Source organism: Pinus tabuliformis, chromosome 8, assembly GCF_031772625.1.
Source record: "Pinus tabuliformis cultivar Carrire ecotype Pingquan chromosome 8, CPIR1, whole genome shotgun sequence".
In the NCBI taxonomy this organism is placed as follows: domain Eukaryota; kingdom Viridiplantae; phylum Streptophyta; class Pinopsida; order Pinales; family Pinaceae; genus Pinus; species Pinus tabuliformis.
The window spans coordinates 960,326,206-960,354,000 of NC_142294.1; the positions used below are offsets into that span (position 1 = coordinate 960,326,206).

Sequence of the window (27,795 nt, forward strand, 5' to 3'; positions counted from 1 at the left end):
ATTTTCTTGCACTTTGATGATTGGAATAATTTCGCTATACTTGTGAGTACTCTTTCATGTTTTATCTTGTACTTTGTCTCATGTAATGATCTATGAAATATTTTCATTCTTGAAGCTGGTGTAGCTGCCCTAATGCTAATGCGAAATTGCTAATCTTATCTTTGTGAGGGATTTTCATACGATTATTGTGAAGTATGGTGAATTATTGTCCTAGGGGTACATGATTGTTCATGATTTTCCTTGATAAGTCATCAATTTGCAGCATAAAGAAGTATAAATTTCCCTAAGTAACCTAGTTGCTGCTAAGGCCATACGAAGTTGTTGGGGAACTCCTTGGTTGGGAATAAGCATCTCTAAACATTGATTTCATTAGACTCCATTCTCCCAATAGGCTAGGCATTGGTCTAGTCCTAGGTGATCATCGAAAGAAAATTCCTTTTCACCTCTTCTCCTTTTCTAAGGCCTAACCCTAGTAGGCCTCCTAGGGCATCACACGAAATTCTTTCTAGCCATCAAAAATCCTTGAAAATTGGTCAAGAACTGTGCTGGGGTCTTCTTGAGAGGTCCTCCAAATTTGAGACCAATCCGATGGTGGAATCTCAAGATATTGCAAGCCCTAGCTCAAAGACCGTTTTTCTCCCTAGGGTTCCTTGGGTTAGTGCCTTCATTAGGGTCATTGCATTCAAATCTCAAGAAAAATCTAATTCCTTTGATCCTCTTCTCCACCCCAACTTGGTCAAGTCCATTAGTTTGTTGTTCAACCCCACACCCTTGACCAAGTTTGGGTCCACTAGGGCTTCTCTGTGGTTCCACAACCTTGACACTCGTATTTCACAAGGATTGCTTGGAAACCCTATTCTTATAGGATTCTTTGGCCTAGGGCACTTCATATCAAGACATACTACTCAAACCTAGGCCTAAGTTTCACCTCTAGCCCTTCTTGGAGGGCCATCCACCTTGCTTCCAAAGCAAGCAATCCCTATCATTAGAGACTCTCCTTTGAACAGGATTAGAAATCATTACCCTTGCACCATTGACACATTTCTTCTAGTGATTTCCCTAGTACTAGGATTCCTCCCATCGGTGAAAGTTCATAAAGAGAAGGGAGTAGGTTATTGCTCCATTGTTGCCACTTGACCTAGTAGTTTCTTTATAGGAACCCCTCCTAGGACCCCCGCTAATTTGAGTGGTAACAGATCCAACCGTCATCATATAGTTGCTCAACTCTTGTGGAAATGCCACCACTGAACTTGCCAATCATCTGGAGATAGACATTATTGATTTGGACATCTGATGAGAAAGTGCTGAAAAGAGGCATATGTACAAGGGAGAAAAGTGAGTGGGTATAGGCAAGTCAATGTATAGTCAGCCATTGCTGGAAGAAGAGAGGATGGGTTTGTGATGATCCTACTTAATACAAATGTAGAAGGGTTTATGATACCTTACTATCATAGAATTTCCCAATTAAAGAAATGGCACCACTCAATTGCTCATCATTTTGGGGGATATGATATTGATTTGTTCATCCGATAAGGGAGTGCTGTAAAGAGACATAAATACAAAAGATAGTAGGGATTAAAGTGAGTGGGCATACCTAATTCAATGTAATGTTAGCTATAACAGGAAGAAGAGAGAGTGGGTTTATGATGACTCAACTCAATATAAAAGTGGAAGGGCTTATTAATACCCATCCATCAGCAAAATAGAATTGTTGAACTCCTAAAGAAATGCCAACTCTGGATATGAAAGTGTTGTAAATAGGGATAAATACAAGACAGAATGTGTAAAAGTAAATGGGTGTATGCAACTTAATGAAGAGTGCACCATAGCTGATGTAAGAGAGAGTAGGTTTGCGATATCCCAATTCAATATAAAAGCGGACCCAATGCTTTTCTGGAAGAATGTTGCCACCAAACTCTTCATCATCTTGGAAACTATGATACTAAATTGCCTATCTGAAAAAGAAGTGCTAGAAGAAACATCCTGTAGAGGAATCGATTTTGTGATGCACATCCTCTGATGGAAAGGGACCATTAAATTGCTTCTCGACTAAAGGAATGCTACCTCCGAACTACTCATCTATTGAAGGATATTGTCACTGATTTGCTCAGCCAATGGAGGGATTGAAGGCAAATCCCTACCACACTTCTCATCTACGCGAGGAATAACGCCATTGATCTATCTATCTAAAGAAGTGTTTGAAGTAACATTCTATAAGAGAGAAGAGATGGAAGTAGCCAACTCTAATAAGATTCACTGTAGCTGAAAAGCGTGTGGGAAGGCCCAACTCCATACAACCAAGGGAGTATTGTTCACCAGACTCAGTGCAGAATTCACTTATGCTTAGGCATCTAATTAAAATCTACCAAGATCTTGCATCTCACATTAGAGTTAGGTCCTGCACTTCATTTAGGATAGATATTGCATCCCGCAGCGACTTTTCATTTGGTAACTTGGAGTATTAATTTATATTGTGCAAGTAATTAATTCGAAGGCATTGGTCTCTCATTCATATTCTTAAGGAATCTAATCAAATTGTGCTAAATATTCTTACTTTCCACGTAATTTTAACTCATGTTGCTAGGCCATTCAGTTGTATTTCTTGGACTTGTTGGTTTCCAACAAGTTTCTCATCACCTAATTCGTAGGGACTACCCGCCTTAGCTTGCATTAGGAGATAGCTTAAATGGAGAGGGCAGGGATTAGAGTGACAACCCTTGCCCTGAGCGTTGCCGCAATTTTGTGTATAATTTGAGCGACAACATTATCAATGTTAAATTTATATTATGAAGACCAAAGCTAGTTACAACTTCAACAATTATGACCTCAACGTGTCACAAGCAAGAATTGAACCTAGGTGGGGAGGATAACAACATTTCACTCAATCACTTGAGCTAAATCCAATTGACCTATATATATATATATATATATCCAAAGGAAAAATCGTAATCTTTCATTATGAGGAAAAATTACATGTAGTAGATGCCAGAAGGCATATGCGATAACAGTAGGTCGAGAACCTTTGCATAACTGTATCAAAAAACAAAGGATGGCCTTGCCATTTCTTGTACCCAAAAATTAATCTGTATGTCTCTTTATCAACAGATCATAAATATATACACATTGTTTATGGCTATGTATTGACACAAAAATAAAAACAAATACTTTAGGGCCTTTCCACCCTATAGTATTCCAGGTCTATGTAAGGCCTGTGGTGATACTGGTAGATCTCTAATCCCTGTTGTTCATCAATTATCCACAAGTCTCGGGGTAGTAGTGAGCCCTCCTTGGAAAGTTTGTTAGCATCTTCATTGTGTTCCCTGTATATATGATGACAAGAGGCTGTATTAAAAGTTGCTTTGGGATTGTATACTTCGTTCAAAATATTTTGAAGAGATATAGCATGACACTGATTTTTGTTATTGAACCAATTGATGACGATTTGTGAGTCTGCATAAATCTGTATGGAAGTGCAGTTATGAGCAAGTGCGAAATGGAGCAAGTGTCTGAGGGTAATAAGCTCAACAAAATTATTAGTTCCCTCCCCTAGTCCTAATTGGACTTTGTAGTAATGCTGTTCTGAGAGGTATAACAAGAAACCCCCTCCGCAGCCATGTGGTTGAGCAGCCCCATCAAAGTATGCCCACGGCTGTGATTTATCAATTTGACCAGGTCTCGAGATTTTACGAGTGTGTGGCTTTTCCTCATCAGGGATATCGTGGTAGACAACCATTGCCTTTGCAATGAGCTGTGGCCAGCGGGCAGATTCGTTCTTGAAGATGAGGTGATTCCTAGTGAGCCATAAAGTCCAGCTGATAATTGGAGGTAAGCATTGTGCTTTTGCTCCCTGGTGAGCTGTGATCCAATTGTTCCATGCTTGTGGGATAGAAGAGCCCTGCCATGCATTCCACAGAAAGTTGTTGTGTAACAACTTGCCAGAATTGAGTGGCAGATGGACAGAGCAAGAACAAGTGCTCGTTTGTTTCGGTTGCTTGTTTACATAGGATACACCAATTCGGGCCGTGTATAGATTTGCGCATGAGAGCTTCACCTGTGGGAGTTTTATTACTTAGAATGCTCCACATGAAGAGACGTGCTCATGGAGGAGTTTTCAGTTTCCATAACTGTTGCCACCATGCATTAGTGTGTGTGGGCTTACGATCCTGTAGAAGATGGTTATAGCCCAGTTTAGGAGAGTATTTCCTGTGCTCAGCTGGGATCCATACTAATACATCAGGGTCTTGATTGAGAGTTATATGCGCTTCGGACAATGCCACTAGAAATGATTCCCAGGTATGCTGCCATTGTACAGGGATATTCAGCTCATGAGCAGATCGCCAAAGTTGTCTGAATATGGTACTGTGTTCATGATCGACAATCTGAGCAATCGTCATGATATTCCTGTGGTTGAGGTAATGAATAAGCTCCGGATGCAGTAGGTATCTGTTTCCCCCACCTATCCATGGATCAATACCCAAATGAACAGATGATCCATTATTGATGCGCCAAGCCAAGCCAACTCTTATAAAAGGCATTGTTTGTAGGATTTATTTCCATACAATGGATATGCCCCCTCGAGCCCAGTCTTGTAATTGGACCCAGTCCAATGTCTGCTATGGCCAAATGTATTTATGGTATGTCACAGTTGTCAACAGATTCTTTGCAGTGGGAAGAGACCAGCTCAGCTTGGCTGCTAGAGCTTGGGCAAATGTAGGTAGATCTTTTAACCCCCACCCCCCCATTTCTTTGGCAAAGCAATGTTCTTCCAGCTTACCCAAGCAAATGTTTTTCCTTCCTTATGGCCATTCCATAGATATTAGCAGCATAACTGTTGTATGCAACTGAGAATTCCCCGAGGGATCCAGGCAAGAGACATCCAATAGACTGGGGTAGCTTCCAGAACTGATTTTATCAGGACAAGTCTCCCTGCTCTTGAAAGTAATCTATGGTTCCAGGTTTTCAACCTCTTCTCAATTTTAATCACCAACTAGATCCAGTCAACAATCCAATAACTATGGGGTTTTATCCGGAAACCCAAGTATTTGAGCCCATCCGAGAGGTTGTGTGGTTGGTAATGAAAATACTGATGGGCTGCTCTGTCCTCCTGTGGGGTGGTATGAGTCAGAGTAATAGTAGATTTCATCTGGTTTGCAGCCATGCCTATAGCTTTTTCAAAGAGGGTTAGAATATCATGGAAGGAGGCTGAATCCCTGATGTTGCCATCCAGGAAGATCAAGACATCATCTACAAAGAGCAGATGTGTGAGGTGGCAGAGTTCGCTCATTCTCAATCCTTTGAGTCTGCCATCCCTTTTTGCAGAGGCAATGAGCCTACTGAGCCCTTCCATCACAAGTAGAAACAAAAGAGGAGACAATGGGCAACCTTGCCTCAGCCCACGTTCGGCATGAAAGAATTGGGATGCTGAGCCATTAATCAGAATACTGAAGGAGGCAGTGTTTATGCAGCAGATAATCCAGTCTGTGAAAGCTAAAGGGAACCCTAAATGGATCAGGATCATCTTGATGAAGAGCCAGCTTACCCGATCAAAAGCCTTGGCGAGATCAATCTTGAGGATTATGCTTTTTTGATTCCTGGATTTGATAGAATGAATGGCTTCTTGGGTCGTGCCTATGGCTTCATGGATCTACGTATTGTGGAGAAAAGCAAATTGCTCAGGGGAAATATGGTGGGAGAGTATAGGACATAGACGGTTTGCTATGATCTTTGCGGAGATTTTGTATAAGGTATTGCAGAGAGAGATGGGATGGAAATCATTGAAGGATGCAGGTGAGTCAGATTTCGGAATGAGGGCAATGAAGGTGGCATTGATGGCCTCATACATTTTTCCAGTAGTCCTGCACTCTTCAACAACATTGAGTATATCATTCCTGATGAGGTCATAAAATGCTAAGTAGAATTCAATGGGCCAACCATCTGGACCAGGGCTTTTATCTTACTGAAATTATTTTAATGTCCCTTCAAGTTCATCTCTAGTGATTGGAGAAGTAATCTCTTCAGCCATGCCCTGGTCAACAAATCTAGGGAAATGCCCTGCTACTTGTATGATCTCAGCAAGATTTGTGGCAGGAGGTTCCTTGAAAAGCTGTTGGAAATGTGATATGCCTAGCTGAGAAAGCTGGTGGAAGGTTTTTGCAGTACCTCCATCAGGAGTGGGCAATTGCCAAATAGTATTGGAGGTCTTCCTTCCTTTGGCAAAATTTTGGAAATACCTAGTGTTCTCATCCCCGGCTTTGAGCCAGATTGCACGGCTCTTGAGTCTCCAAGTTTCCTCTCGATCCTTCAAGATTTTTGCTCTTTTGTTTTCCAGATCAATCAGGTTTAATTTTGCTTCAGCACTTAAGAATCCTCTGTTGTTGTCATCATTTAGGTCCGCCAAGGCTGATTCTACAGAGGAGAGGGTTTGGATATCCTTTTGTTGTTTTTCCTTTGCCCACTTGATAGTGAGCTTCTTGAGCTGATGAAGATTTCGACAAAATCCCTCGGCCCAAGTGTGACACTGTGAGGGAGGGTTTTGTGTCTAGTGATTGGTGACCAGGTCGATGTACGAGGGATCCTGTAGCCAGATAGAGTTGAATTTGAACGGGGCCTTGGGCTTGATTGGCGGACCAGATATTTCCAGATAGATAGGCGAGTGGTCAGAGATGCCTCCGGACCCAACCCACTGCCTGTAATGAGATAAACGCTGAATCAACGGGTTTTTGATGACAAAACGATCTAGTCTTCTGGCTAGGGTTGCCTCCCCAACCCTTCTATTCCTCCAAGTAGGCAGTGGCCTGTTCATAGGAACATCTGTGAGGTGGGCCTGTTCAAGTAGATTTTCCATGATATCAGAGAGTGGATCAATCTGAGCTGATGATCCCCAAGACTCACTGTATCCAATAGAAAAGTTGAGGTCCCCTCCCATGATGAAGTTGTCAGCTGAGGCCAGGGAGAGATTGAGGAGATGATTCCAGTAGGCTTCCCGCCCTTGGCACGACCCATATACATTCATAACATGAAATTCCATTCCCAACTCCGCAGAGAAAAAATCAATACCAATGAATCCCTTCCCTCCCCAAGTCGATTTAGGGTTTACAGTACGGGGATTATATCCCAAGGCTAGACCACCTGAACAACCCATAGCATCAAGGGCAATGAAATCCCACCCCGGGCATAAACTCTGCAGAATCCTAGAAATGTGATGAGCTTCCCCCAAGATTTCTTGAAGAAGGATTAAGTCGATAGGCTCAACAGTAAAAAGTTTGCAGAGGGCTAGTTTTTTGGGGGTACTGGCCAAACCCCTGCAGTTGAAGGAGAGGCATTTCATGGGGGAACCAAATCAAGGGTTTTCTTTGCTCTAAGAACCCAGTCCAATGAGGATTGTCTTCCTGAGATCACCTCAGCTCTAGCTCGAAGAATATCATGTGAGAGGTATGATTTGTGCCTCCGTGGGGGTTTGTTTGAAGATGAGGAGTGAGACAGACCAAGGCCAGAGATTGATGGATGTGGATCCCCAATGTAAGTGCGTGATCAGAGATTATATGGATGAGGGGGTGTCGAGGGAGAAGGAGATGGGGAGGAAGTGTGTTCTAGATGGGTAGTGGGGGAGGTGGTGGAATCTACCAGATGATGGGGGCGAAGTGTGCATGTAATGGAGGCAGGAGGGATGGAGCAGTGCATAGACGATACATTATGCATATGATGTGCAGATGATGCATAATCAGAAGATAGAACAGGGGAAGAGAGAAGAGGAATACCCGCTGAACGAGCCGCTTTAGCAGCTGCCTTGGCTCGAGTCAGAGGAGGGGATGGAGGGCTTGTAGTGATGTCTGCTTCGTGCTGAGACATCCTGGATGGAGTCTCCTTCCTAGGTGGATCTGGAGCGGCCATGGAGTGCTTCCTGGTGTTGTCTGGGGTTCCTTTATCATTGCCAGCTTCCTGTCCCACTGCTGCATCTGGGGGTTTCTGGACCAATGGACATTCCTTGAACAGATGCCCGACCTTGTGACACCTTCGGCATCTAAAAGGCACTCCTTCATAATCTAAGATCTATACCCTAGTGAAATTTCGCCATTGCAGGGTTATTTTTTCTTCCAGACCATCCCGGGTGTCCAGATGCACCAGAATGCGGGCTAGTGTTCGGTTTTTTGATTGAACGATGGATTTATCATAATCCAGAAAGGTACCAAGGGTGTTCCCTATCCTTACGAACACTTCTTCTGACCAGTACTAGAGGGGTAAGCCTGGTAACCTCACCCAGAGTGGTCCTGCTCCTATCTGCTCTCTTTCAGGATTGAAAAGAGGGCTCCATCTTTTGAGCATGACCGGCGCCATTTCTATATGCCAGAATCGAGCCAGAGCCAGGTTCGTGTATTCTTCAAGTGCAAAGTGGAGTGCAAACCACCCTCGAGGCAGTGTCTGAACCTCCGAGAGCTGTAAAAAGATCTTTCCCCAAATCTCTTTTACCCATAACCCCAATCTTTCCGCTATGCAGGTTCTACCCTACCCACCAGCACTTTCCCTGCTCTCTCGGCAACTTCCCCCATAGTGAGACCTTCGCCAAATTTAATGGTGAAATCGTTTCCGGATGCCTTGATACACTTGGTTTTCTTCTTCCTAGTCCTCGGCGCAGTGGGATGGTCCTGTAGTGGGTTCGAGGATTTATTTGATGCAGATTGTGGCTCCGCCGACCTAACCCTGATAACCAGGGTATCGAAACAACCTGATGGATGTGCAGGGTCCTGAGATTTCTCACTAGATCCAGGGTGTTCAGAGGTATGTTGAGTCTGTGCAGCCACAACAGGTACAAGGCCCGGGCGGGAGGGTGGATTCTGGGAGAAGCAGAGGTCAGTGGGAGGCGCGGGGTCGAACAGTGGTGATGAGCAGGAGGCTAGCAAGTTAAGGGTGCTAGGGGACAACGACGGGCAGTCGAGAGCTGGCGATTTGATGGAGAGGGACCCGATGCGAAGAGTGGAGTCCTTATTCCCGGGAAGGAAGACAATCGGCACCGGTATCGAGCAGGATGGTTCAGATGAAAAGGGAGCCGTTTTAGGGTTAGGGTTGCAAAAAACGACATGTTCCGAGTAGGGATCCGGCGAGTAGTCCACAACATCGAGCTCCATGCCTTCCATGCCAGCCGTTGACGTCGACAGATGGAGAGGAAGAGCAGGTGAGGAATGGCGGGTAGCGGGCTGGAGGTAAAATCACTTACAGAGACTGACTGCGGCTAACCGTGGTCGGAAGTGCGGCTAGGGTAAACGCAGGCTGGGCAGCAACGCTCCCTCATTGTGTCCTCCCCTACTACCTTTCTTTGAATGAGGGGTTGGGACAATCTCAACCACCAGTATATATATGTGTGTGTGTGTGTATTAAGAAATGCCTACCAAACAATGTGTGTGAAACGTTGAAATGGGTATGAAATGCTCTGGGAATTTTGTCAACTGTATTGTGCATTGTTTCATGAGTTGGAAAAGTTGGACGATATGATTGTTGGTGTTTCCAAAGAATTCCAATGATTTCCAATGGTGTTTTGGGTGCTTTTTTTGAAGTTTGCAGGTCCACCCAAGTGCCCATGAGAGGCATGGGACCCATAGGTAGGCTGAAGAAACAATTAATCAATGGTTAATAAAGACAACTAATTAGTTTTTAAACCTACTTAGTTTTAGATTATTTTGGAAAAGATTAGAAATTCCACAGAGGTAATGAATATGCAAGTGAGCCTCGTAAAGACTGCGATATAGATGTCGAATACCTAGACTTTGTACTCTCTATTGCGACTCGTAATATTGGCAGCTCCTTGATATCGCCACTCAATATAAGTTAATAATGACAACTCCTTATACCTGCTGTTCACTATGGCCCACAATGTCCATGGTTTGATTCTCTTACGTTACTGATTTCAATTTTGGCAGTGTAATCACTTGTTTAAGATCATATATCTCCATGGACCTGCTATAGCCTATTTCACACCTTGACAGTGGCTTGATTTCACAAATTTACTAGGCCATGAATTTTATGGTGACTGCAAATTCTTTTCTTGATGGCAGCTCCTATTGCTGCCACCAATCAAACTCCTTTATGGCTTCAGTTAGCTACCACATGATTCACACTTACATCCCTTCTGGCAACTCTATTTCTCATGACTGCTACCTGAGATGGATCAGGTGGTTGTGGCTTTAATCCATTCATTTTACAAATGCCTTTAAGCTTGTGTAAGTTAATCTGGCCGCGTTTTTATCAATTGCAAAACATCTTCTCACAATAATCTCTCACAACACATCACGATCAATACCCTTTAATGTTATGAACAAACTTATCTTTGAAATTGTGTCTGCTTGTGTGCAAGCAATCCTTTGGTGACTTCTCTAATCTCAAGAGCCGCTCAGCTTATTCACTCTCCTTCCTTGGCCTCTTCTTACCATGGATATGGTCATATGCTGGTTTTACACATACGAGCATGAACATGAATACTCATTAGTATGAGAAAGAGTGGATTCATTCATATCATTAGGTAGTGCAATTTATGGTAGGAGAAGAGGAATAGATTACATAACTCCCAAATGCCTTACTGTTAAGTTTCAAGTTTCAACCACCACATTAATTACCACATTTAATGATATATTATTGCATCACTTTATTAGTGAGACTTTATTATTCTTCTAAATCCTTATTTTCTTGAGTTCTAGGTATGACCATCTTCTCTAATACAAGTCAGAGGGATTTAAAGTCTTAGTAAAATTGTATACCACAAAAGAAAATGATCAAATAATGCCTTCGGTATTACTTTTAACTCTATTTCTTTTCCAACTGAAATGTCTCTTGTTCTATTTCTTGTTTCTATTACTTTATTTATCCATATCTATCTATCTATAAACTGTTTCAAATTGTCTTTGTGGTGTAGAAATTCTTTCTTCCATATACAATATAAGTGTATAGGCTTTAAACTTGTCTTTGGAACTTTGTATGCTGGAAAAAACAATGACCAAACATAGCTTTGGTATTACTTTTAACTCTGATTTTTTATTTTTTATTTTTATTTTTATGAAATAGATTGTTTCTTGTTCAGCTAAAAGGTTATTATAATTTATAGGCTAAAGTCCACTAAATATGGCTTTTGTAGAATCCTGTGATAATTTTGCAAGGAATGTGATAATATTTCTTAGATTTCATCTATTGATACTTATATGTGATCACCTAATTGCAGTTCACATCTGTTTCTGTTATCAGGTGCTTGTGCCAGTTGCTAATGGATCAGAGGAGATGGAAACTGTTATAATTGTAGACATATTGAGAAGAGCCAGTGTGAATGTAGTGGTTGCTTCCATTGAAGAGGAATTAGAAATTTTGGGCTCTAGAAAGGTGAAACTTGTTGCGGACAAGCTTATTGAAGATGCTGCAAAATCAACATATGACATGATCATTCTGCCGGTGAGATTCCGAGTTCTAAACATTTATATTGAATGTGTACACGTCACATACTATATTATCTCTAGGTGTGCCCATGTATCTCTGTGCACTAGTGTGTATGTATGTGTGACGGGATGGGATTTTGTTAATTTTAGGTATGTTCTATGCTTAGACAAACCCCAATGTGGAGAAACCCTTGATCAATTCTTCTTATATGTTCTTCAATAGTTCAACAGAGAGAGAGAGAGAGAGAGAGTATATTTACAACAAAATTCAACACTTTGACTTATCTAAATAAGAGCATAGATCATCTCTAAGTAGATGATACATGAGGTAGCTGAACTCAGTTGAAGACATGCTGCTTCAATTGATTCTCCCAGGAATTTTCCTTGGGTCAATTCCTAGGAAATTGATGCCCTAGGTGACCTAATGGGGCTAGACTTTGGGAAAAGGAGGAAATGGTTGAAAGAGGGTTAAAATGATCACCCCTTTAAGGGACCAATGCCTAATTCACTTGGGGATATGGAGTCAAGGATGATGAAGAGTAAGAACTTGGTTTCTTGATCAGGGAGGCCCAGAAAGTCAACTTCATCTGATGTTGAAAGAAAAAAAAAAGTGACCTTCAAGCATTTATACTTCAAAGAAAATGATGCAAGCTTATCGAGACAAATAATCTGTAGGACGTTTCATTCATATAACATTGGCCCATACATTAAATTAGCTAAAACATGCTGAATTCCACATTTCGATTATGCAGTGACTAACCCTAATTTTAGCAGTATGCAACAACAAGAATAATAACATCAAAACTCACTTACAATGTTATAGAGTATATCCAACCAGCATTTTTTCACAAGAAAAATCTCCAAGACAAGATAAATAGCTCAAATCCATACGTCAAAATTCATCTATCTCAAGAAAATATCCTCCAAGGAAAAAATGTGAAGTTCTCTATGATTAGAGAGATTCCAAGTCAAGTGATGATACAAATGAATGTATCTAACATCAATATATAGCCTCCTAATGAGTTTGAATTAGCCTATGGGCCTACATTAGCCCCTAATGATAAAGTAATGTCCAAATAAAACCCCTACCAAACTAGCTCACTAGTGAAAAAATTAGCCTCACAAGGGGCCAAATAATAATATGTACATGTCATAGGGCCCTCCAAAGGCATAATAATATCCAGAAGTGCCATATTGAGGAATAAATTCCTTGGCATATGATGGCCAAGGGGGTGGCCCCTTGTTCTCCAAGTAGTAGACCTATGGTGCTCCTAGTGGGTCTGATGGCACATAAATGACCCCATGGGTCTCCATATGAATCAGAGATGCCTGTAGATCCTTTGCAAGGGTCCAAGTGGTGGAATGAATGCTGCCATGACATCGTACAAGTCCTAAGACACCTGCCAAGAGTGTGGGGCTCCTGTAGGGGCCAGCTGGGCGTAATGTACCAAGCATATCACCATCATCCCAAAAGTGGATCGCTAATAGTCTCTGGGCATCTATGAAGATCCGTGGAGTGCTGCCTGCTGCTGTGGGGGCCCATGGATCTCTATGCACACCCTACATGTGCTAATGTAGACCTCTGGGGGTTAGAAACTTAGGATCCCATATAGGGAGACCAAACCCAATTGGAAACCACCTATAATCCTGCATAAGATCCAATGTGTCCCCTAAGCTTCCAGTACAACCAATCATTAAAATAATTGGGTAAAAGAGCTTACAAATCATGGATAACAAAGTGGGTACTTCATAATAGCATTCCCTTCCGTACTGGGCTTTGGCATGTGCTAGTGTCTCCAAGCTCCAAAGGGGGTTAGCCAAATATCTTATTAGGTGGTTTCAACCCTTAAAGGGGATAATATGTCCAAGGTACATCCCTCTAATGGGAATGGCAAGTGACAAATAAGTGGAATGGAATAAGGAGTGAGAGGGGCAATCCTGGGCCACATAGTGGGGCATAGGGGTAGCTAGATAAGGGGAAGCCCACACTGGAGTATGTAATGTGTAGGAGGGAGCAATCGTGGTACACCGTACATGAGGTGCCCTGGCCTTGATTTTTCCACCCTTTTGTATATGCCTTTTGCCTTTTATGAATTTCTTCAATTAACTGCTCGGGGCTCAAAGGACAAGAGCATGATATGTAAGATATAGCAGTGATTACCCCCTTTTAGGTAGGGCGGTTCATTGCCCTCCAGGGATTGGAACAATCATGGGTTCCTGAATGATAAAGGAGGTTCATCTAGGGTCTATGGAACCAGGGTAATGGCCATGGATTAGAGTAGAGCTCACGCATTGGCTTTTGCCCACATGCTGATTATTTTGTCTCGACCATCTTTTGCATTTTGTGGTACAATTTCCTGTTAAATGTGGCCAATTATGCTTTTCACCTTTTCTTTTAATTGCTTCAACCTCCGAGGCATCATTCTAGGCCTGACCTAAGGTGGGGGCAAGGGGATAGGGATTATGGCCCTATGTGGACCCAAAATGGAAATGTGGACCCAAGTGGGAGGGTATAGTGAGTGGAAAGGGAGTAATATGTGCGGGTAAAGGAGCGGGACCACGCACCCAAAGTCGGGGTTTCCCCAGTGGTACCACCCTAGAACCAAATAGTCAATAAAGAAGATCCCACGTGACTAAGATCCAAGGGTAACAACCAAAAGAGATCAAGGGGACCATCAATCCATACCCATAAGTATCCATGATAAGTAAAACCAATAATCAATTACCAGATGACAAGACATACCTTTAGATTTGGCAGACCCACCTTCAAACATATGATCGATAAAGGTGGGTGAGGGACCACATAGCTGTCTCAGGTGGCAGAGAAATGGCACAACGAGCTAGTAGAAGGCATCAAAGGGTTGCTGGCTGCCAGTTGAGGCTTATCATGGAGACAAAATTCTCCTGGGGATATCACCCACAAAGTGGTGGTTAACATCTGGCTCCAACTGGGACGTGATCTCTCGAAGAAGTGGACGAGGCTGCTTGAATGAGAGGTCACGAGAACTCCAACAATCTCTTGGTCACTGTAGATCTGTTATCTGCACATGTCAAAGATTAAAGCCAAGGGGCAACATGTTTTTCACGGTGTCTGATGATCACCCATCCTTAATGTTAGCTCATAAACCAATAACATATTCAATATTTTATTATTATTATTATTATTTATAACCTAAATGCAATCTAATCTATCATGAGAAGTATCATATGCGGTTAGTTCTAATGCAGAAATCATCATGCAATGATTCCTACCCTAACATGCATATAGTAATTTTGATACTAAGTGTAATCATAAAGCCAGTGCAACCAACATATCATCACATGAATATACATATGCCTACCAGTATGATTACTCATGTAGGAACCCCCAAATTGAATGTGGACACAGTCACATGGCGGATGAAGCGAGTGGGAGGCGGGAAAATATGATCTCCATTCGAGGTAGAGGGAGGTCCTAGGAGAAAGAAAACTGGTCATTCTAGAGGTCTAGGGCTCCCCTTCTAGGTACAAAATGGAGGAATGAATGATCACTCTCAAGAACTCTTCATCACAATCACTGCTTGTAATATCACGCTCTGAGGTTGTCACATGGTTATGATGAGAGGGAAACAACGATTGAGAGAAAGGAGTGCAACAAATAGGTCTCTTAATGTGACGGTCACAGTGGGGAGGGGAGGTCGTGGAGTGATCATAATCTTGAGGATGGGTCAAAGGGGATAAAGTATATTCAATTAAGAGCTCTTTCTTGACACCATATTCAGAAAGGGGAAAAAGGGCATGGTCACTTGAGGTGATATTGAAAGGGATGAGGATCTTACTTGAGGAAGACTCAAGGTGATGAACAAGAGGGAAAGGCAAAGGGGAGCATGAAGTGTCATATTCAACGAGTTTTCCTTCCCCACAATCTAAAGGCTCAAGTGATTTGAATACATAATCATAAGGTGGGCAGGTAAGAGCCTCGTTGCTTTCCTCATTATAAGTATCAAAGATTGGGCTTTCATTAAAAGGAGAGTCAATCACTTCCATCAAAGATTGTCCTTCTTTATGCAAGGGAAAATAATAATTCTCTTTCCCAAGGGTATCAATGGGTATGTCATTATAAATAGCGCCTAAGGGGAAGGGAAGACCAATCTCATCGTCATCCTCCTTGTCGGTGTCATAAATGGGAGCACAATCAAATTGAGGACCAACAATCTCCCATTTCTCCCTTTCAATGTGGAAATAATCTTCAATGTCATTTTCAAGGGGCTAATGGGGTCATCTCTCTCAAGGTTTTCAAAAGAGGATTCGTCGGGAGTAATATCCTCGAGAAAGGTAGGGTTGGTCTCAATTTCACTTTCGAGAAATTCATCCTTCCCAACACAGGTGTCCTCAAAATCATCTTGCCCATCTTGCAGTTCCCACGAGGACTCATCTTCTTGCTCATCATCGAGGTCCTTGAGGTCATCTTCATCTTGGTTGGTTGACAAGCGAGACGCTCTTCTTCTCTCTTCTCTCGAAGAACAATGGCTAAGGTATTTGTTACATGATTCTGGTAGTATTCTTCTAGGAGGAGAGCAATAGTAGGGTTTTTTTATATACACATTTCATCTTATGAAGCTTCACTTCTTCATCATATAAGTAGGAGAAAACTTCATTAGAATTATATTCCCTTACTACCTCCCTGCATGACTTGCTATATTCATCCATTCTTTCTTTTGTGATTTGGAGGCTTTCAGGATCCAACTCTTTGTCATCTTTAGAGGAGAAGTCTTTCACTTGATTGTTATTCGCACCCAATTCCATAATTGGTATTTGCTCATCATCCTCATCTTCTTGGTCATCTTGGTCATCCAAATCCTCATTTGGTAATGAGCCATATTTTTCCTTGATCTTCTGAGACAAATAATTAAATGCACCAGTATAATAGACAAGCTCCAAGAAGAGATAATCTGTGTGCCCTTCTTCATACTCCTTCCTTATGCTGTCAAGGTTTGACTTGCTCTTGTCATAAAAAATGAGTATGAAGTCATCGTTCTTGTGCTCTATCAGATGATCACAAAGCTCAGACCATGAATCCAATCTTTCCCATAGGTCTTGTTCTTCTTCGGGGCTAATGTCGTGGATACTTTCTTCAACCATTTTTCATGATCTTGCATATAATGCGAAAATGGAGTCGCCAGGGTGAATTAAAATGCCTTCACAAATGCCTGCTTCACCCTACAAGCATTGACTTTGAAGTTCAATGAGGAACTAGGACTTCGTTCCTCCAATGGAGTCGCCAATAATGATATGTCAATATGTCGTATGAGGAACAAAACACACGTCTCATCCCCGGCAACAGCGCTAGAAATGTTACCACTCAAACCAGCAAGGGGGCTAAAGGGGTTCCTAAGAGGTCAACTGCTAGGTTAAGGGCAACGATGCAGTGTTATCCCACTGTCGCCATAGCTATGTCTCCCTGCTCTTTATGGACTTTTACCGATGGGAGGAGTCCTGATAGTGTAGGGATCACTTGTAAAGTATATGTCAATGGATAGGTGAGAAGTGACTGTGAAAACCCTTTCTCGAGGATGGAGTGAAGAATGGAACTTGCTTGCTCTTTAAGCAAGGGACTTGGTCCACCAGGGGTAAGGGGTGAGGATTGGAGGGTTGAGGGAGCAAGTGTATGCTTATAAACAAGGTTCTCAACCCCTTTAATCCCTGGGAAACTTAGATTCCCAAATGATCCTTGACAAATAATCTTTTTTGAGAAGTGGGACCACACGGGGCCAAGTGGACCCAACCCAGGTTCAAGGATGGAATGCAGCAACCAATGATGTCCTTATCTTGGACAAGGTGAGGGGAAAGGACCAAACAAGAATATTTACTTCAAAAGGTTGAATTGATCCTATTGAGGTCTAGCCTTGGGGATGCCTAGGAAAAATTTGATCTTAGAGCTAGGGCTTGGGATTCCCAGAGATTCCACCATTAAAATTGCCTCAAATTTGGAGGAGAGGGAGGGGACCCACCAGTGTAGTGGCCTATATGAGATCAAAGTTTTTCCTTGGGTCAATTCCCAGGAAATTGATGCCCTAGGTGACCTAATGGGGCTAGACGTGGGGAAAAGGGGGAAAATGGTTAAAAGAGGGTTAAAATGATCACCCCTTTAAGGGACCAGTGCCTAATTCACTTGGGGATATGGAGTCAAGGATGATGATGAGTAAGAACTTGGTTTCTTGATCAAGGAGGCCCAAAAAGTCAACTTCATCTGAAGTTGCTGCTTGTGATGTATTTTTACTTAACTTTATTAGCTTCTTCTTTCACTTGATTATAATTAGTGTTCTTATCATCAAACAATGAAGAACAATGAGACAAGAGGACACATGATATAGGCGATCAGCCAGGGCCAAAACCTCTCCAACAGAGGAAAACCCGCAATAATTCTTCTCTTCTTATAGATATTCGATTGACGAATTCCAAGACTTATGACCCTTGACCAAGACTCTCCAAGACCAAGTCAAATCTTTCCTGCTTTCCAACAACTTTTGCAATTTCAATCCCCAACAAATTCTTCTGCAACTTCGACCCAACAACTTCAGCGCTTTGACCTTTCACAACTTCAAAGCTTTGATGCAGCTTCACAGTTTCGATGTAGCATCACAGCTTCACAGCTTCAATGCAACTTCAAAATTTCGTTTTGCCCAGTAACTGTAAAAACCCTAACACGAGAGAGAGAGAGAAAGGCCCAAAACTTCTATCTTGCTCTTCTTCTCCTTTTTCATCCTTTTCCAGCTTCCACCTTGTGGAGATCAAACTTGCTTGAGAGTGTCCAAATGAGGTCGAGTTCCTTCTTATTTATAGGCTCTTGAGGGGTACAAATTGCTATCTTTAGACCGAATGGTCCCTTCATGTAGGCCGACTTGACCTTTGCACCATGACGAGGTCTTGGAGGGTCTTTTGACTTTCATTTGAGTCAAATAATTTTTCTTTACAATATGTAACATGCCCAAAAGGGTCTTTTATACATGATGTTGAATTTGCACAACCTTGGGTCTAGGTTAGAGTCTGAAAATCACTGACGCTACCAAACCAAGAATCTCAATCATAAACTACCTTACACAATGGAAATATAAAGCAGTAAATCACATATTCACAAATATACACGGTTTTTAACAAAATTTTACAATATGTACAATCCCAATCTTCGTTATATTATACCAAATCTGAATAATACAACAGTCTATGGTATGCAAGATAAAATGACAAACTTCATTGCACAACTTCGATGTCGTATCTTGTTCTACTGGTCCTTCGCTCCTGTACTGCTCACTAGTAGTGCCTTAGTCCATCAAGGCTACTATACATCGAGACTCCAAGAGGGTCGCCTCTTATCACTGCTGCAAGACATGTCTGCTACAATGAACACAGGCTCATCAATCTGCTCTTTGGGTAGGCCTAATTCCCAAGCTCCAATCTACTAATCTAGCAGTCACTTTTGTCCATCAAAGTGCTGCTCATTAGGCTACAAACTTTACCCAATCACGAACCAACAACGTCCTTTTTGTCTGCTGCTCTAGGGCTACTTTGGGTAGCCAACACACTGCCCTCCAATCAGATCAATGGCGTCCAATCATGTCATTGTCAATTCTGCTCCTAGGAAGACATTTCACCACCACAGAATGTCATCCACTTGGCACCAATAGGCTGCTGCAATCATGATCCAATCCGGTCACAAACTTGACCCAATACACCTCCCAAAACATTGTTGTTCACCTCGCTGCACTACTGTCACAACATCACTGGTTAGGGCATCACACTTCAGCCCTTATCCTCCACGCAAATCAACAAAGCAAGCCACTTAGAGCTGCGGTCCTCCAAGAGAGAAGCACCTATGTTGCTCCTTTTGGCCTTCTACCCCAAACACAACACCAAGGACAGTCTAGTTGCTGGCTATGGCCTGCGGCCTAGCACAGCAACTGCTGTAGGCCTTTGACCCCCTCAAAAACTCCACCAAACAACCCTACAACAGTTATGTTTTCTCCTCTAGCCTTGTGGCCTTCACTGCCTAGCAATCTGCACTCAAGACAACCCTCAAACAAGCCTCAAAGCAGCGCGCTGTAACCTACAACAACTTGACCTCTCCATAGAAATGCCACTCTGCTCCTTAAGCTCCTCCACGCTATCCCTTTGGCCCTCTCTTGCTGCGGCTTAGCCTGCTCTAATTTCAGAGCTGACCTTGAGATGCATTCCCTCAAAATGGATGCTTAGAACACATGTTCTCACCCTCTATTTATAGAGATAATGAGGGGCTTCAACGAATTATGAAGAGACACACCTATTGGAATTATTTACACCAAGCCTACATGACTTGACAACCAAGAATTAAACTTGTCAACTACAAAAATTTATTTCTCTCCAACGATAACTCGGAATCAGGTGATTCTCATTGCGTTGGAATCGTTTTGCAGAGCACTATCATCCTCATCCATCACATGTCAATTTCTGTTCACGATTTTGGCCCAAATCATGATGGGTGCAAAACCCCACACTTGGGTTCCAAGCCCCCAAGCTGCCCTTGTGGTGATTTTCCCTCCAAACCCTAAACCCTAGGGCTTGGAGTACCTTGCAAGCTACACAAATCAACATTCACTCTTAGTGAGGGAGGTACTTCCAAGACTAGGAAGTAGCACGTCATCATCATCACTACTCGCAATACTTGCCCAACTCTTGACGCTCACAATTGCAACAATCCCTATACGGTGAACTACGCCCTTCTCGGAATTGTCATTGTCATTGCTGGAAGTACTCTACTTCTTCTTCTTATCCTGTAACGTCTTCCACTCTGTCCATGATTCATTCTTGGCAGTTGTAGGACCACCCTTGCTCCCCATTGACCACAGGCTCTTCTTGGGCTGCAGAGTCTCCCTCTGAGTCTGCAAGTTCCCTCTCGAACTAGACTCCCCCTGAGTCTCTGGAACCTGGACCTTCTTAGGAAGGTGTACCTTCTTCTCAGGAACCTGTACCTACTCCTTTGAAGCCTACCCCTGCACTTGCACTTGCTCTTGCTTCTTTGGAACTTGCACCTGCTCCACCTGCTTCTTTCCATGATCCACAAGCTTGCCCATCAACCTATAGAGACCATGCTCTCTAAGTCCGAATGCAATCCCATCGAACTTAGAGCCTCTAGGCCTGAGTCTTGCCTTCCCATCCTGGAACAAGACCTCAAATCCTTTCCTCTTGATCATCAAGACGGAAATCACACTATATCTGAGTCCTGGTACAAACAGTGCATCCTGGACCCGCATCATACGTCCTGTTTCCATCCTGAATGGCATAACACCCGATCCTTGGATCTCCAATTAACTCTTGTCACCCAACGCCATGTGCAACTTTGAGTCCCATTTAGCTAGAGTCTCAAAAATCTCCTGTGACCCTATCATATGCTTCGTCACACCATTGTCCATGTACCATCCATCCTTAGTGACAATACCCTGCGAGAAATGAGAAATCATAGCAAAGTCCTCTTCTTCCAATCTCCTAGAGAGCTCAGCTGAAGTGACAACACCAACGACTTGCTTCCATTTCTTCTTCTCATCATTTCCCTTCTTCATCGGACATCTCAACGAAAAATGACCCATCTCGCCACAGTTGAAACACTTGACTTTACTCAAGTCCTTTTGCTTACCCTTCATTCGCGATGCAAGTGCCATGTCGTCATCTGAAGCCTTCTTCTTCGGATGAAGATCCTCGCCTCACAACTCTGCCTAAATGAAGTCATCCCACAACCTATCCCAGTCAGGCAACTTCTCCCTGGCAATGATTCCTTTGATGAAGGGCTTCCATTCCTCGGTGAACCCTTTCAAGGCAATCCTTACCATATCTCCATCTGAGATAGTCACACCAATGGCAGCAAGCTCATCTTTGACTTGAGACAATCTCGTCAGATACGAGGTCACGCTTTCACCCTTTAACATCTTGGTGGACTTCAACTTATCCTCTAATACCAATACCTGGTTCTCGTTCTTATTCTGGAACAAATTCTAAAGAGCCATCCACATCTCATGTGCGGTGTTCTTCTCGGACAAATTAGGTATTAGGGCACCCTTCACACCATCAAGGATGATCAATCTTGCCCTCGCATCCAAATCCTCCCATATTTCCAACTCCTTAGGGTCGGTTGGCTTCTTGATCTCTTTCTCGACAAAATCCCAGATCCTGTTGACTTGCAGGATCAACTTGATCCTTTCCTTCCAAGGAGTATAGTTGGACAACCCTTCCAACCTGTCCTCATACCGGATACCTGTGTGCAACTTCGACATTCTATTGAACCCTTCACTCACAATGTGACTAACTCCCTCTCACGTTGTACTTCGCCATGCACAAATCTGATTTACTTACTTCCAAAGTAGCTCAGTCACGCTCTGTTACCATGTCGAATTTCCACGACCTTGGGTCTAGGTTAGAGTCTTAAAATCACTGATGCTACCAAACCAAGAATCTCAACCACAAACTACTTTGCACAATAGAAATATAAAGCAGTAAATCACATATGCACAAATATACACGGTTTTAACAAAATTGTACAATATGTACAATCCCAATCTTCATTATATTAAACCAAATCTGAATAATACAACAGTCCATGGTATACAAGATACAATGACAAACTTCGTTGCGCAACTTCGATGTCGTATCTTGTCCTGCCGGTCCTTCGCTCCCATACTACTCACTAGTAATGCCTTAGTCCATAAGGCTACTATACATCGAGACTCCAAGAGGGTTGCCTCCTATCGCTGCTGCAAGTCACGTCTTCTACAATGAACACAGACTCATCAAACTGCTCTCTGTGTAGCCCTAATTCCCAAGCTCCAATCTGCCAACCTAGTAGTCACTTTTGTCCATCAAAGTGCTACTCATTAGGCTGCAAACTTTACCCAATCACGCAACAACAACGCCCTTCTTGTCTATTGCTCTAAGGCTACTTTGGATAGCCAACACACTACCCTCCAATCAGATCAATGGCACCTAATCATGTCACTATCAATTCTGCTCCTAGGAAGACATTTCACCACCACTAAATGTCATCCACATGGCACCAACAGGTTGCTGCAATCACGATCCAATCCGGTCATAAACTTGACCCAATACACCTCCCAAAACATTGTTGTTCACCTCGCTGCACTGCTGTCACAACGTCATTGGTTAGGGCATCACACTTCTGCCCTTATCCTCCACGCAAATCAACAAAGCAAGCCACTTAGAGCTGCAGTCCTGCAAGAGAGAAGCCCACCACACCTATGCTAATCCTTTTGGCCTTGTTCAACCCCAAACACAGCACCAAGGACAACCTAGCTGCTGGCTATGACCTGTGGCCTAGCACAACAGCTGCTATAGGCCTTCGCCCCCCTCAAAAAGTCCGCCAAATAGCGCTACATCAATGTTGTTTTCTCCTCTAGTCTTGTGGCCTTCACTGCGCAACAATCCGCACCTAAGACAACTCTCAAACAAGCCTCTGTAATATTCCTAATTAGCCATGGCTAATTGGAATATTCGATTTTGCTCAATTTTGCATTCTATAGTTATTTATAAATAAACAGGCGAGGAAAGGGGGACATAACTCACTTTATGAATAAAGTCACTCCCTAGTAGCACAACGTTGTAACTTAAAAGGGGAGCCAAGGGGGCCCAAGGACCACGTAGACACTTGGAGGGATTGCGCAGATGGAGAAGGAACACGTGGCAAGAGAAAGGCTACGTTGGAGGAGGTGGGCCTTGGGGTTTGAGAGAGGCCAATGCTATAAAGGAGAGAGGAGCCTCCTCATTTTGATCATTTGATTATGTTGCATTTGAGCTAGTCACTTCGACTTAGAGCACGCTGGTTGTTTAGCCTGTCTGCAGCACTGTTTAATGCATCGAGTGTCTCCATTCGGAGATCTCACCCTTAGCCCTGGGGGACTTCGAGTGCCTGCTCGGGCAAGGTAGTTTCATCAGTATTTTGCAAGAGGAGCGATTTCTGGAGTTGAAAAGGAGCTGAGTATTTTGATGACTGCGCAGTCTTGAGAGGGGAGGACACAGTTCTTTGGTAGGAGCTCTAGATTAGGTTTTTGTGGAGGATTTGAGCTTGGAGATTGAGCAAGGGATCAGCCCTTGCATATTGGAGGATTTTGGCAGAGTTTCGGGTAGAGTTTTGGAGGATTCTCTTCAGGAGCAGCGCAGAGCCTTTAGGGATAGCGTAGATCCTCAAGGGGGCGATTTTCGGGGGTCAGCTATTTTAGAAAAGCTTTCTGGGCTTTTCTGGGTTTATTGAGCAAACGCCGATTCTAGAATTTCAGCATTTTCTGAGGGGAACAACCCCAAATCCTCATTTGATTCCAGCAGTAGCAGCAGCATAGCAGTTCTCCGGCGGTTTGGACACAGCTCAGAGAGAGGCCATTTCCTTACCATTCTGAGTGTATTTCTTCACTTGCCTTGTGCATGTCGAGATGCTATCTTTCTGATCACCTCTTGTACTCTTTCCATTACTCAGTATAATAAAATGGCTTAGCATTTCTCTCTGCATTTCTCGAGTTTCTGCTTATATTCCATGTATACATTATTGTATGTTGCATTACTGTTATTTCTCTGGTTGAAGTTTGCTTGTGTTGAGGGATATCCCTGATAAGGGATATTACAGTCGTATCAGAGCATAGATCTGGCTCAGCCTGTGGAGCTAGCAGTCTATGACACCGAGGGAGAAGCCCTACATCTGTTACAGAGATAGGAAATACAAAGATATTGAGCGTAGGTTGGAGAACACCTACGGAGAGGGAGACTGTGTTTGGGTGGTGGACATAGAACAGGAGGAGCCTGTGGTGAACACAGAACAGGAGGAGCCTGTGGTGGACGCAGACAGGAGGATCAAATGGCAGATGAGGATGGGAAGAGATTTGCGGACATGCTCCTCAAATCCGTGCAGGATCTGTCGAGGCAGATAGAGGTGATGGGGTAGAGATTCACGGCAGTGGAGGCTAGATAGCATGAGAACCCACATGTTTTCCATGTTGGTGAGGGATCGGGTACATCCCACCATTTGCCAGAGCAGGGTGCCACTTAGCGTGATACTACTCAGCAGATGGCCTCACATGCCCCTACATGTTCTACCATGCCCACTTTCCTAGGAGCAGACACGGGGGCCGGAGCCCAGCAGGAGGCAGAGCCCGATCATATGGGCGATTATTTTGCAGAGTACCAGGCCTATGGGCAGGAGTTCAGGGATGCTCTCTCATTCGAAGACTTTGTTAAGCTCCAGCGGGATAGTAGACCCCGCGACCATCATAGAGGGTACCAACATTATCATGATGGAGACACCCACCGCACAGCTAGTAGATTCCACTTGCCTATGTTTGATGGCTCATCAAACAGTTCGGCAAAGTCTTGGGTGGAGAAGCTGGACATCTATTTCTAGCTTAACCAGATGTCGGAGATAGAGGCCATTAAGGTGGCGACATTACATTTGGATGGTGAGGCCCAGGACTGGTGGTTCCATGGGTTGGTTACACTCGGACACTCCACAGTGACGACATATGTCGAGTTCACCAAGAGATCGATAGAGAGGTTTGACCGGAGGGATCCGGAACAACATTTTGTTGCGTTGACGAGGCTCAAACAGACTGGGAACCCAGAGCCCTACATTGCAGACTTCTTGAGGGTTTCAGTGATGGTGCCAGATCTATCCGCGGCACGGAGGATCTACATGTTTGTTGAGGGGTTAACAGAGCCACTTTGGGGTTTAGTCAGATCCACTAGACCAGCCACACTCTAGGATGCTATTAGCAGGACCCGGGACTTACAGGATGCCTTACCCAGGGCCTGGATACCTTACCCCTAGAGACAGGCTTTCTAGCCTAAGTGGAAGAATGTGAGGATTCCGCTTCCAAAGGGGAATCCAGGAGGAGCACAGATTGATGATGATGCCAGGAGGGAGCTGAAGAAGAAGCGGTTGTGCTTTACCTGTTAGGAGCCGTGGGCATCGGGACATAGATGTGCTGCTGGCAAAGCACATTTTATTGAGGTCTTCTTCGAGAGCAGCGGGGAAGAGGATGAGGACGATGATCTGGAGGCAGGAGATAGTCATGCTGCGCAGGATCCTTTGCCACCTCCACCACCAGCAGGTGCTGCAAATTTTGCACTTACCAGAGGGGCCCTTGCAGCATTGCGAGGAGTTCCCAAGTATTTGACGCTGTGTGTACGGGGGACAGTACGTGGCCAGCAAGTATCAGTTTTGGTTGACAATGGGGCAACCCACAAATTCATCGATGCACAGATGGTTGAGCGTAGAGGTATACAGACAGAGAGCTTCGATGGCTTTTCAGTTTTGGTCCCAAGAGATCAGACCATGGTGTGTGCTCGTTATGTTCCAGAGTTATCAGTGACGATGGGCACCTACACACTGACTGACCACTTTTTCGTGGTCGATATTCCGAACACCAACATGATACTGGGTGTTCAATGGCTTATCACTCTAGGGAAGGTCGTGACAGATTGGAAGGCCCTAGAGATGGAGTGGGATGATGAGAAGAGAGGGAGGCATGAGAAGATACGGGGACAACACACATATTCGCCTCAGACTGTTTTGGCTCATCGGATGGAGGCAGTCTTGGACCAGTATGCCACAGTGTTCAGGGAGATTCCGCCGGGACAGCCACCGGACCGGGGGTTTGAGCACACCATTGAGCTTGAGCAGGGCATACAGGTAGTGATTACTACTCCCTATAGGCATCCCAAGGCCTAGCGAGATGAGATTGAGCGGGCCATTCAGGAGTTGCTGGCTCTTGGGCACATTTGTCCGAGCACGAGTCCTTTTGCTTCTTCCGTGGTGTTGGTGAAGAAGAAGGATGGCACATTGAGGACGTGCATTGACTACAGGGCCCTGAACAAGAAGACCCTAAAGAACAGGTACCCCATACCCAGGATCGATGAGTTGAGAGGAGCACGGTTCTTCTCAAAGATTGATTTGAGATCTGGGTACCATCAGATTCGCGTGAGGGAGCAGGACATTCCCAAGACCGCCTTCAGGTGTCACTATGGGCACTTTGAGTTTTTGGTGATGCCCTTCGGGCTAACCAACGCCCCAGCTACATTCCAGTCCTGCATGAATCACATCTTCTGCAGTCACTTAAGGAAGTTTGTGTTGGTGTTCTTTGATGATATTCTCATTTACAGTAGGACTTGGGAGGAGCATCTCCAGCACATTGAGACAGTGTTGCGCATCTTGGAGGAGCAGCAATTCTATGCCAAGCTCTCCAAGTGTGAGTTTGGGTTGACGGAGATGTTGTACTTGGGACACATCATAGGGGTGGACGGAGTGAGAGTCCACGAGGAGAAGATCAGGGCCATTAGAGATTGGCCGGAGCCGAGGAACGTGACAGAACTTCGGGGATTCATTGGCATTTGTACTTATTACTGGAAGTTCCTCAAGAGTTTCTCACAGCTTGCTACACCCCTGATAGATCTGACGAGGAAGGGGGCATTCAGTTGGTCGGATACAGCGCAGCGAGCCTTTGACAGGCTCAAGGAGGTTATGAGCAGCTGCCCAGTGCTTGTATTGCCGGATTTTTCGCAGCCATTTGTTTTGGAGTGTGATGCGTTGGGAGAGGGGATTGACGTAGTGTTGATGCAGGGAGATCACCCTATAGCCTTTGAGAGCTGGAAGCTCCTTCCGCACGAGAGGTTGTATTCTATGTACAACAAGGAGATGCTGGCGATTATGCATGCATTGGCCAAATTCCGGCAGTATTTAGTGGGTAACAGGTTCAGGGTGAGGACTGATCACAACAACCTCAGGTTCTTTTTGGAGCAAAAACAGCTACAGGAGAGCCAGCAGAAGTGGATCAGTAAGATCCAAGCGTATGACTTTGACATTGAGTATGTCAAGGGTAAGAACAACATGGTAGCAGATGCCCTTTCACGTAAACCAGCCACGTTGTCTCTTATGAGCTTGGACACAAATTAGAGGGCTCGACTCTTAGTAGAGTACTCCAAGGACAGATTTGCATGTGAGGTTCTGGATGGGCAGGTGGCGGATGATAGGTACAGGGTAATCGACAAGATCCTCTACTATAGGGACCGGATCTTCTTGACTAAGGGATCTTAGCTCAAGAAGAAGATACTTCAGGCATCACATGATTCACCATTGGCTAGCCATCAGGGGTTTACCAAAACCTACAGGGCCATTAGAGAGAGGTTCTCATGGAAGGGCCTCAAGGAGGACGTACTTCAGCATATCCGGGAGTGCGATATTTGCCAGAGGAACAAGGGGGAGATGAGCCATCCCGCAGGATTATTGCAGCCTCTTCCCATTCCGGAGGGGAAATGGGAGAGTATTTCGATGGACTTCATCACAGGGTTGCCCATGGTGCAGGGCAAGGATTGTATCTTTGTCATT

The 27,795-nt window shown here is 44.0% G+C and overlaps 1 protein-coding gene across 2 annotated transcripts in view; it reads left to right on the plus strand.

Annotated features, from left to right (window-relative positions):
* LOC149238659 (protein DJ-1 homolog A-like) overlaps positions 1 to 27,795 on the plus strand; it is a 188,343-nt gene that overhangs the window by 152,640 nt on the left and 7,908 nt on the right. For both annotated transcript variants that reach the window (XM_089373136.1, XM_089373135.1), the window contains one exon: positions 11,227 to 11,427. In XM_089373136.1, the coding sequence (XP_089229262.1) occupies positions 11,227 to 11,427 (201 nt within the window). The remainder of the gene's footprint in view (positions 1 to 11,226; positions 11,428 to 27,795) is intronic.